We start from the raw sequence: 12,452 nt of genomic DNA on the forward strand, positions 1-12,452 counted from the left end.
GTTCTGTCATGTACCCGGCAGGTACGTTCCACTTGTCCTTGGCCTAGCTCATGAACAGGCTGAAACGTTGGCTATGGCTGCAAAAAAGCAACAATATTACCGTAGATGGTTCATTTACGTAGATGGTTCATCCGTACATGATGGATGAAATTTATTTTGTTATAATAAAATTAAACCTCCAAAATGTCAGTAGTTTTTAGAAGATTAATGTACGATGAACAAGAAAAAAATGTTACTTTTTTTTCGCTGATTTTGGCTTTGAGACAAAAAAGAAGCCGTATGGCGAGCTAAGCCATGCAGGTGAGGAACGTCGCTAGCAGCAATGGCGGCGCCCACGGCGGCCCACGACTGCAGCGACAGATTTCCCTCTAGTATATACTATTAGTATGAAACTCTATGACTCACGTGATGTTGACGGATTGTTTTGGATTGGATTGAGTTAGATTTCAGGAGTCCGTGCCCATGGCAAGATTCTCACCGCTTTAAAGCCGATTTTGGTTTTGAGCCCGATTGTAACGCATGAACAAATTTGAAAGCTACTTTAACAAAGAAAGGTGCGTGTTTGAATCGTGCAAATACGGTACTGAACCTGAGGTATTCGGACAACATAAAAATAGCCTAGCCAGTGTCGCAGTGCAGGTCGAGGACAGCGAAGCACTCAACCTAGCCTTGTCTTCTTCAGTTAAGACTCCCACTTTCCTTTATTATTTTATTAGCTTTGAAGCGGTACCAGGCAACAGTACCCCAGGATAGCTGTTTCTCTATCTGATGTCTTTTTTTGTATCCAAGTGGTTTGAATTTCACTACCTGGCAGCCATGACAGCACTCGAAATATAATTCATTGTTTGCATTGCTAGCTTCAACACTGTACCTAAAACAATTTTTGACTGCAACAGACAAGCCTGCCACGGTCAAGAAGACAACGTGTTTCAGACAGCCCAAGGGCACCTCAGCACTTCCTGTGGGTTGTAAAAGCGAAAGCCTGTAAGACCAGCTGAATGCTTGAGATGCCTAGCTACCATCTCGCGTTGTTAGAAGGCTTTGCAGTCCAGCCATTTGAAATGCTTTGCCTTGCAATCCACTTATGCTTTCGAAGGGCTTCAATTTAAATCTGTATCTTGCACGTTGCACCACTGTTCAGTCATGCTGCCATGTAATGGCCGAGTTGAGAACAATAGTGATTTTACTGTTTGTCAACGCGCTCGTTCAGCTGCATTCTTCCGCTCCCTATATCTGCGGTGTACTGGCGTGGACGATCCCCAGTCATTAGTGTCGAGTTTAGGCCTGCACTAAGGAATGCCTCGTGCTGTGGAATGCTTTTAAAGGGGCTGTTTGTATGTATGTTAGGAACGGTGACGCTGGCTTTCTGGCTCAATGGGCTATCTGGGGCTTTCGCCTCAAAACTGCTGTTGCTAAAGTGCAACCGATGCAACTTTCCCCTCGGCAAGCTAATCTTGCACACACACCAAAAATGTACATTTTTCCATAAAATTCACTTGTGTTGGTGACCAAAGCCATAGTTCAATTAAGCATTACTAATACACCAATGTTATTAATATTTCACCATACTATATATATGCACTATGCACTGCTAATTAAATTTGCATACAGCAATAAAAAAGTATCTCCATATCTGTATTCCCACTTTTCCGAAACATTTGAAGACGCACCTCTGCGATATCATGTTGCGTATTTCGGTATTTGTATTCGGGAATACTTTTTTTGAGTACCCCAGCCCAGGCCTGACAAGTGGCCTACTCTGAACACCACACAGATAGATTGTACTCAGTGAGACTGAAAACTTAAAAAAAAAGAAAAACGTCAACCAGTGCTCTCTTATGTTATGGGGGAAGTGACTGACCTTAGAAAAGTGCGACATAAGGGTTGGGTACTATCTTGATCAAGCTTAGAGGAAAAACGGGAGTTCTCGGGATTCAGTGCTACCAGAACAGCCTAACAAAAATGGGAACTAACACGCATGTGCCCTACAAGAGCCGCGACAGTAAGAGCTTGTCGCTCGCATGACCTCACAGACGCACTCTTCTGTGGTCTGCTGCACTCATCTTTTGCTACATGCTTCACATTGTGTCGCAGCTAACGTCAGAAACACGACAGAACAGAAATGTTGGCTCAAAATGATCGTATTAGCATACAAAAACTTGAATAGTGAAGCTTGCTTAAGCATTCTTCTGAAACACTGCGGCAGGGCCGTGTATATATTAAACACGGAATAAATGTGTACGGGAGCTTTAATTCATCGTGCGATTTTTTAAAAACGCAAACCTTAGCTAGCGAACATTGTGAAATAGAATTCGTCTGCTCATGCAGTAGACTTTGTTTCAGTTTTGATTTTGTTGGAATGTTTGGTTCATGTAGAAGTCCAGTGAAAAGATGCATGCTAGAATGCAAGAGCCTACTGTACCTACTTACCACTAGCACATATGTACGGTACTGACAATGTCACAATCAGATTATTGTGCTATAAGCCTGGAATGAGGCAGCCATCAATTTCATTGGCCATGTGTCCGTGCATTTTCTACATGCACTACCAGGCCTCACTGCACACCTCCCGGGAAAACTTTGCCTGGGACCGCATAGAGGGGAGGGGCTTGATTGCCAACTTTTCCCGGGCGCCACAATACCAACGTAGCGTCAAAAAAAAACTTTTCGGATTGTCTTGTAATTTTTGTGATGAAAGTGAAGGCCAATGAGCACAGGCACTCAAGAAGGTGGCGGTGGTCGAGTAAAATTGAAAATAAGACCTTAGCTTGCCCTGGGTGCTTTCTGATGCCCTTTTTAACTAGCAACAAAAAATGGAATGGAAACAGGAGAGGAAAATGGCAGTTTTAACTACTTACTTATTTCTCAGCAAACAAGGTTTTGTTGGCTGTCACACTAAAGCCAAGAGAGGTACAAAACGTGTGGCCTTTCATTTAGTACGAAGAGTCCTTTAGCCTTTAGTGTCTTGTTAAGTATGGGGGGTCGGCACTCACCATCGTTACGATAGCTCAAGGTGCCCCGTGCCTGGCCCATAGCGCTAGCAGTGAAGCAAATGGAGGGCCATCACACAAGGAGAAAAATGACAGTCACGGCCTGGTTTCACCATGGCTACAACACACCACCTCAGTGTGCGGATTGGTTGCACGAATAAGTGCCGTCTACATGGGGGATCCCGAGCTCAAGCCCCCCCCCCCCCCCCCCCCCCCCCCCTTGGGTATACACCAAGAGGGGCGGGGGGCTTCTTTGGCAATGCTGATGCTTGCCCCAACCCCCTACTCCCCAAAGTGTGTTTACCAGAGCTGTGTTACCTAAATCATTTGAGGTTCCTTTTGAGTTGCTTCTACCTTTTCACAAAATTTCCTTGCGGCTGAAAGCTCACTGGTTGGCGTGGATGTGCACGACTATTAATTCACACTTTCCATTTATATATTGAAATCCTGATCATAGGAGGACAAACCCACTAGAAGCACCAGCGGTGGTTGCGTCATCAATATTTTTTTAACAGCGGAGCTGATTAACTTCGAGTTTGATCCGATTACGTCAGTTAAAAAAAAAAAAAAAGGACACATGCAGTGCCTCCTGGTGAGAAAGGAGAGCGCGGAAGCAGCGTGCGTCAGCCAAGCGGAGGGCAAGCGCTAGCCTCCCGGCCTCGCCTCCCAGCGGGGCTCAACTTTAGTCAGGCCCAGCTTTCAGCAGCATCAAGAGCTGGCCTAACAGCCGGGCTCAACTCGGCTTGGGGAACACGCAGCATAAAAGAAGGTCGACTGGCGCAAGAAGAGAGATAGGGGGGCTCAACCGGCAGGCGACCGTGCGTTCAAAAAACAGGCGCAGCTTGCAGTAGTGGTGCAAAGCTGGAGAAACAGCGGAGCTCGTGGTCGACTTAGCTTCTTCCCACCTGGGATCCAATGTCAGTATGGGGTACCGACTGGAATGGCCTTGTAAAATCCGGCTAAACTTGGCCTCATCCCTCAACACCTAGCCTAGCCTAGCAAGAACATTGCAAAGCCTAACAAAACTTAGCAAAGCCTAGCAAAACTGAGCAAAACTAGAAGAAGCTAGGTCGACCCACAGCTCCGCTGTTTCTCCAACCTTGCACCACTAGCGCAAGCTGCGCCTCTTTTCTTACTCTACTTTTTAAAACATCATCGGTGAACGCCATGTATGCAACCAAATACCTTTAAATGTACACACAGATATAACCCTATCATATTTTTAAAGGAGCCATGAAGACAAAACACACGTTTGGTTTATTTGAAAGAGTGCCTTGTTAGAATCATACTGACACCACTTTTAAGGTAAACTTCACTCAAATAAGCTACATAATTAGGAGAAAAGGGAATGGCCGTGCGACCCACTAGATCATTTCCTGCAACAGACCCTATGATGTCATATGCCCAGCTGTGCGATTAGCTGAGGTCGGCAAAGGCAAGCACTAACTAGGCAGGGCGTATAAGCTTGCCAAATGAGCTTTTTGCGCTTAAATTTAGGGCACATTCTTTTCATAGCAGTAAGAATTGTGGCGTGAACAATTAAAGTTACAAACGAACAAGCAAACACCAAAAGCAGTTAGTGCCGCACTTTGTCGGCTGACACTGCCTAACATAGCCGTCGGACACGTTGTTCTTGTCTGACACAACACTGATCAACTGAAATAAGTGGCAGTCACTTATATGACCGTGTTTGTCGAGTCATAGCTTGCATTTCAGGAAATGATCAGTATGAATGAACCCTAATAAAAATACGGCAGGTATAGAAGTCCGGCCAGAAGTAAAGTGCGAACACTGGCACTTCAGTGGTATTGTAGCGCCATCTATGAGAGTGGGCGATAAACAAGATAACCAAACTGCTGTCTGCGAGATGGTAGCAGCCCTGGTCAGCAGGCTACCTCTAATTTTAAGGCCCTTCTCTGGATACATCACTGTCACCATCAAGAAAACGCACAATTTAGTGGGACAATTGAAATTTTGGCTTAAAATGTTTAATTTTTCACAATGAATAAGGCATCGCTTGCTGCCAGACAAGCACTAGGGGCACTATAAAACACTAAATCTTTCGAATAAAACTAACTTGTGTTTTGTCTGCATGGCCCCTTTAAAAACAAGGGCGTAGCCCAAGGTGTATGTTCTCACATGATGTGACGGCGAGTAAGGCTCTTGGGAACATGCCAAAGTCGAGCAGGTAGTATTGGAAAATCCTTGTTAGGAGGTGTCTGTAAGACGCAAAAACAGAAAAATAAAAAAATAAAAATAAATAAAAATAAAAAATAAAAACAATTTAACGATTTATAGAACAAATAATTATGGCAACAGTTCGGGAAGCTCGTTGATCCCAGCCCACCTTTTCTAAAGAAAACGAAAACTTTCCACTTATGTTTGTATGAGCTGCCCTTGAATGCAGCCAGGGCCGACCAAAGCCAAGGTCACATTTATACTCGGGAACAAGTTAAGAACAGCAACAGCTCATGTACGGTATCACTCCGCCTAAGCGACGGACCCGGATGTCAACGGGCGTGCACGTTTTGAAAGGGGTTTGCTATAGATGCGTGATATCGTCTGCCTTGTCTCCTGCAGTTTGTTTGTCGTCGCTGGAGTCGTTTATAAGCATATTAAGTAAAAAACATCACGGGAACGGCTCACGCCATGTTCAAAATATTCCCAGTAACACCCTACTTGCGCCGCGTGGAGTAACATCCGGCTATGGTGATGAGGCACAGCGGCAAATTCTGTTGCCGTTCTTAAGTTGCAACTGAGTATAGTGCTTGCCTCGCTTACGTCTCAGGGCCCTTCACCCCTGTTATGCAGCCAAATCGTCCCTCCCAACCAGACAGACCTGGACGTACCTGGAAGACAAGCGAGCACATCTTGCACTGGAACGTCCCAGCCTCGGAGTGCAGGGCCCTGGTGTGTCGACTGAGCTCCAGGTCAGAGGGCGTGACAAAGTCAGGGCAGTGGGTGCAGCGCAGCTCGACTCCAGGTGTCCGAGCCAGCCCCACCACGGTCTCCTGGTCGTCGCAGTGTGCACTGAGCACGTGGGAATCGTATTTGCTCCGCCACTGGAACATGGCAAGGCAGTACTCACAGACGTGCACCTTGATGCGGACATGATGCGTGCGGCGCATATGCACTGTGAAAGCACCGGTGGTCTCGAAAATCGCGCCGCACTGATCGCACACGTGCTTCCCCAGGCTGCCTTGAGCATGTTGTAGCTTGTGGTGGCGTTGCAGCGCAGTCAAGGAGCTCAACATCCGACTACAGATGGTGCACTTGAAAGACTCATCTTCGCCAGGAAGGTGGCCCCAGACGTGGCGCTCGCAGCGCAGCCGCGTCGGGAAGCTCTTGTCACACACGCCGCACACAAACTCATGCACACCTACGTCTTCAGTTAGCTTGAAGCGGCCGGGCTTGTCAGTGGCTGCATGGCACAGGGCAAAGAAGACCTTTAGCATGGGATCTCGAGACCACACATAATCTTGCAAGTGATGACAATTAAAGAAATGGCAATGATGTCAAAAAAAACAAAAAAACAACTACAACAGTGCAAGTGCTAAAACAAAAAAAAGAAATGACAAGCGCTGATTCGTAACTAGCTTTCATTAAACAATTTCATGAATTTTTATATATATATACTCAAGCGACCCAAAATACACCCATAAAATGTCGTATATCGGGTACACTCGACAGCGCACACAATAAGAAATATAACAATCAGTGAAACCAAATATGGAAAAGGGAAAGCACATTCCAAGCAAGTCCTTGACAGCACCCAAGGCAGGTATACGCAAGGTCTAGATCAGTGGTTCTCAAATGAGGGTCCGAGAACCCAGGGGGTCCACAAACAATTTGCCAACAAAAAAAGAGAACAATTGTATCTCGGGCTCTAGGAAACCCCTCCCTACAGCTGGGTGCCCGAACCTCAGCACGTAAGGCTCGCCTGCATAAAGTGTACTTCTCCTCTTGCTCTTGAACCGAAACCGCCCTTCGGGGTCCAGCCCGGCCAAGCTACATTCACACTTCCACAGCAACCCACACGAGACCGTTTCACCTATCTCTTTCCCTCTTCCCTACAACCAGTGAGGGGCTTTTGTTTACAGCTTTATAGATGGTTGAGCAGGTATGGAGTAAAAACTTTTATCGTAAGGAAAGGCTCTAGGACCCTTCGAAGAGAAGGGTAGTGGTGCAGAAGAGGGGTTGTGTGGTGGTGTAACCATCCGCATTCACGCCACATGTCTTAATGTTTTCACCGACTTCAATCTAAGCAGGACCACAACTACTCTGCTTTTAAGCTGCTCAGTGATCTTGTAGGCTTTGGGTTAGTCCCATCTGAGCACACAAGTTGCCACGTAAAAGACTACTTTCCGGAATTCGCCTGACACATGGCTTTTGAACAATTTTAAAGTTGGTGTAAATTGCTTTGCACATGAACGTGTCGAATCTGAAAATGGGTTGATGGAACTCCAAGAAAACATGGTGATTAAGGCAAAGTTTGCCAGTGTGAGCCTTGAAGAATCTGGTAGCAGAAATGTTCTCACTTCTGCATGTGACAACTGCAAAGCTTCTGTTCGAGCTTTTACAACATGTGCATGTCAGCATACTTTTTCCCGGCTTGCGTACTTGAAAATCAAGTACCAAAACAGGTCGACTGTGGCCACAGATACGCAACTCTGTTTAGCTGCGACTGTGCAACATATTGATGAACTATTTAAAACAAAGAGACGTGGCATCATTCTTCTAAATAAAGTTAACTGTCTCTTGGTCCAGTATTTACATATCCCCCTCCCCCTTTCTGTATGCTGCAAAAGGGTCCCCGGCACCCGCACAGCTGAGAACCACTGGTCTAGATGAGCAAAGCATGACATTTGATGGTCATGTATTCAGGCTACTTGAGTACCTATATAGTACACGGAGTTAATAAAAACTGTTTGCGAGTCAGCACTTGTCATATTTTTCTACGTGTTACTGTCCTGCCTAGAATTTGCTGTTTGTATTTTTTTTCACCGCAAACAGTACGCAACTAGCCCAGAAATGGCACGAGAAAGGCCCACAAAACAAGGGATGACAAGCAAATCTATACCAAGATGTGTCAAGAGAGCTATAGCTAGCCTGATTTCTTTTTCCTTCTCACAAGGCCAGCCTGCACGGTCACTGTTGCCACCATCACTTGCAGTTTTCCCATTGTCTTAATTGCCTCTCCAAACTTGCAACGCATTCATTCCTTTTTATAAACACCTCAGTGATTTTGTGATTCAGTAATTTTCGTGAGCAACGCGAAAAATCTAACTCAATGAGCACAGTAAACAGTCAGTGTGGGCGACAGCGACAAGCAAAAAAATTAATACGGTGCCACCGGGGGTGACGACAGCGATGAGCCGTCGCTCACATCTGGCTTGCCAGGAGCCCACACGTGAGTGACAGCAGCGAAGAGCCCGGCAGCAGTGTGTTAACTTTTTCGCTTGTTGCTGTTGCCCACACTGCCTGTTTACTGTGTCCATTGAGATACGTTTCTCGCATTGCTCGCCAAAGCCACTGCATGCGGTTCAAAATCGCTGCATGTGCATCAATCGCTTCAAGCAACACCAGCGTTTTATCCCTCCCTATGCCTTCGCCCCCTCCCTCCTGAAACGCAATGGGCTTGCCCCCTCAAGACAAAATCCTGCCGACGCCCATGCACTGTTGTACCAATGCGGAGATTTTTCCACCACATTAGAGCAATAAAAATTTGCACAGTGCTTCCCCTGGGGTAAGTCCAAGCCAAAAACCTATTCAAAGTCGAGAGTGCACAAAACAAACAAGATGGCTGGGAGAGTTGGCCACAAACATAAGTTGTGCTGCAACCAGCCTCTCTATAGTTTGCCTTTTTGACCCCAACACAGATGCTCGCAAGAATAACATGCTCAAAGAGCAGCAGTGGGTTTTTGAAAAGAAGTTTAAACTATTCAGTGAATTACATTTTGCATGGCTAGTAAAGTAAACCTATACACCTGCTACATTGGCGTCTCGAATACCTTCGAATCGAATGTCATTCGACTCAAATGCGAAGTTGTGCTTCTACACTGAGTTTTGAAATGGCAGTTGGCTCCAATGACATTAGAGTCAAATGAGCCTCCCGAGAGGCATTTGGAGCTCTCGAATGCCATTTCTCGCCCTCTCGCGCACGGCGTTTCAAGTCAGTATTAACAAATATATTACTGGCATACTTAAAAGAAACAAAATATTCCTAATTGTAGGACTTTGTTTACTTTTCATTCACTTAAATCATGATATCAAAAGCAATTCCATTATTTCAGCACCAGTGCGAGCTAGTGACAAACCAGTGTGGCCAGACAGCACAAAACATGCACCAGAAAGTATAAGACAAACCTTGATTGCGATTCAGAATTAAGAAAAACTGTGTCAAAGCTTGCGTTATTTATAATTTGATATTATCTTACTGCCAAAGACTGCTGCTAAATTTGATTCTTGATTGATTGATGATTATGACGTTTGATGCGCTGACGCTACACAGGTGATGAGGTGCGCCGTAGTGGAGGCCTCCAGAATTATTTCAACCACCAGAGGATCTTTAACATGCGCTGAAATCTCGACCACATGGGTATTTTTGCTTTTTTTGCCTCCACCAGAAAAGCGGCCACCACGGCCGGCCACCGAACCCCCGTCCTCGAGAAATTTGATTGTCGCATTATTGTGTAAAAACAGAACTCGCCGACAAGCGCCACGCAGCACGGCAAGCCATTGTTAAAGCTTCCAAATGCCATCAAAATTGTAGTGGAGCACGATGGATTCTGAATGGCATTCGAGGCCCCCCATTTGAGTCGAATGACATTCACTTCGAAGACATTTGAGATGCCAGTGTAGCAGGGGTATAAACCCGTGCTACATGAGCATTTTGAAGGCCTTTGAGTAGAATGTCCTTTAACTCAAATGACACCTTTCAGCTGCTACCCGAAGTTTTTCAAAGGCCTTTGGTTGAAATGCCATTTGGAGCACCACCAACAACTCAAAGGCCTTTGAAACATAAAAGGTCGTACTCTCGAGAGCAGTTTCTGCATGCTGTAATTACGAAAACAATTATTTAGGAGTAAAAATTGGTGTTTAAAGTACACAATATTCACAATTTTTACTTGTTTTTGTTTTCTGTCACTCGCTCTATTCAATTTTTGTGAAATATTCAGGTGGAAAGTCTAAAGTTACAGAGCGGCAGCTTTGTAGCCCTGCCTTCAACCATGAGCACTCATAGCCCTGCCTTCAACCATGAGCACTCAAAGGGTACGACGAGCAAAGGTGGGGGGGCGGGACACAGGTGCTCCCTTCCTCCGGGATTGAGGCATAGGGCCCTTGCTACAAACTCTCCTTCCAGGGGAGCAATGTCCGGCATGTGTTTCCACCCGCAGCCCGACACTTTTTTTTACCCCCACTCACTACACACCATGCTATTCACACTGTACACTAGGCACTATTCACCCACAGCACGCTGGTATTTGCAAAGCTGTTACGTACACTGCGCGCCGCTTGAAGAACCAGCACGGTCCTTCTGGGCGTAGTGGCGCTTCAATGCCTGCACGAGGGGTGACTCGTCTTCGGACGATTCGGATGCCGTGATGTCGAACCCTGGTGCCGAGGTGTCAATAACTGACGGCGCGGAGAGACAGCTGGGAGACAGTGGTCTTTCTGCCAGCACGCTATCACTGCCGACGCTCGGCGCAGGCGATCCCGCGCTGCCTTGGTCAAAGCCCGTATCGAGCACAGCATCCTCATCGTTCTCGTTACACCCGGTTACGGCGCCAGGCAAAGTTAAGTGAGCCGCGCTGATGGTCAGCCTGTCATCCGTTGACTTGGCCTCTTTCCAGAGAGACCGCATCAAATCATCGGGAAGCGCATTAGGTTCAGCTGCTCCGTCGTCGGCGCTCGTGTTGCTGATGCATGAAGATGGTACGGGAACGCAAGTGGGCTTGCCTGCGAGCCGTGGGCAACTGACGACCAACCTTTGTTGGAGCAGCTTTCGCGCGGCGTCCGGATACTCGCAACATTCCGGCGAGTAAGATGCCGAAAAGTCGCTCACTATCAAGGATACGACGCCGTTTGTCGGCACTCCGTGAGGAAAGACGAGATCGGTGCAAAAAGCGTCGGTGCTGGCGTTTACGTAGACGCGTGTGCCCTGGCTGACGGGCTGCCCTGTCAACTCGTAGCTCACTTCCGTCATGGCGACTGGGCTTCGAAGCAGTTTGCATAACGTGGGAAGCAAAACCTCCCACCTTCAGCACCGTCACTGACAGCACAACAAGTCTTCCAAAAAAGAAAGATCTGCGTAACAGTGCGGGCACGGATCACATCGCTTTCGCCACTTTCGCACGGCGCCAACTTCAGATGATTGGCTTGACTCGATCCGGCTTGCGTTGGATCTGAAAATTCCAGTGTGAGTGGACTGGATTGTAGCAGACGAAAGCCGTTGTCGTCTGCTCCATGTCTGCTCTAAAAAGGTGAATAAAAAGCATGTTGAATTAATAAGAGTGGTTTTTTACTGCACTAGCTACGCTAGTGCAACATTCGTAATTTTTAAATGCAGAGCATTTGTATAACTCACGATGTCACCCGTGCGTCGGCGTCCGCAGCAGCCAGTCTCCCCCTACACTATAAAAAGAAATAACAGTTACCGGCGCCTGGTTTCGATCCCACGACCCTGCGGGCGGAACGCAATGTACATGGTGCTCTACCCACTGCGCCACAAAAGCGACACAGAATCAAAGGCTACTAACGCGCCTTATATCCTTGATTGACTCATTCAAACTACGTCAAGAAGCTGCTGATACGACGCATTCACTACCTGTGGGCGGAACGCGAGGTACATGGTGCTCTTCCCACTGCGCCACAAAACCGACACAGAATCAAAGGCTACGAACGCGCCTTATATCCTTGACTCATTCAAACTACGTCGTCAGCGGCGTGCGTTGGCGACTCAGCGGCGTGATAGCTGCGTGGTGTACACGTGATAGCACCAAGCCCCCTATGCGACGCATTTACTCGAGTCCCCCTCGCGGGGAGATGGGCCCATTTTATGCAAAGATTTGTAGTACTAGGACAGGTCAACATTACAAGAGCGGCTATTTTGCTGCCGTCTGGAAAGGCTGGCTGCAGGGTCCCCACACGAGCAACTTTCTTACGTTTTCAGATAGTGCTTCTAACAGTATGAACTCCGGTTTCTCTACGTTGTCGGCCCGAGAAAATCGGAGCTTCGTCCCGCTTTCGGATACGCGACTGCATGTACGCGATACGGCTGCAGCAGCAGCAGCGCCGTCTGCTCCCGCAAAAACAAAAATTGTTTGTTTAGAAAAGTTTTAGCAGTTCAATGGCGCGTTAATTTGTGCTACAAATAAAAAGAAATGTGTATTTTGTACTACACTACACAAAAGAATGACAATTATTATTGTTATGACGTCATTATGACGTCACGCGTGGCAG

The 12,452-nt window shown here is 46.8% G+C and overlaps 1 protein-coding gene across 1 annotated transcript in view; it reads right to left on the bottom strand.

Annotated features, from left to right (window-relative positions):
- LOC144138981 (uncharacterized) overlaps positions 1 to 11,343 on the bottom strand; it is a 28,495-nt gene extending 17,152 nt beyond the window's left edge. The window contains exons 1-2 of the mRNA XM_077671486.1: positions 10,494 to 11,343; positions 5,840 to 6,411 (exon numbers count right to left, since the gene is read on the bottom strand). Of these exons, the coding sequence (XP_077527612.1) occupies positions 5,840 to 6,411; positions 10,494 to 11,196 (1,275 nt within the window). The 5' untranslated portion in view covers positions 11,197 to 11,343. The remainder of the gene's footprint in view (positions 1 to 5,839; positions 6,412 to 10,493) is intronic.
- Between the last annotated feature and the right edge of the window lie 1,109 nt (positions 11,344 to 12,452).

The sequence above is a fragment of the Haemaphysalis longicornis genome, unplaced genomic scaffold, assembly GCF_048455015.1.
Source record: "Haemaphysalis longicornis isolate Haplotype H1 unplaced genomic scaffold, Haemaphysalis longicornis Haplotype H1 scaffold_1, whole genome shotgun sequence".
Taxonomy (NCBI): Eukaryota; Metazoa; Arthropoda; class Arachnida; order Ixodida; family Ixodidae; genus Haemaphysalis; species Haemaphysalis longicornis.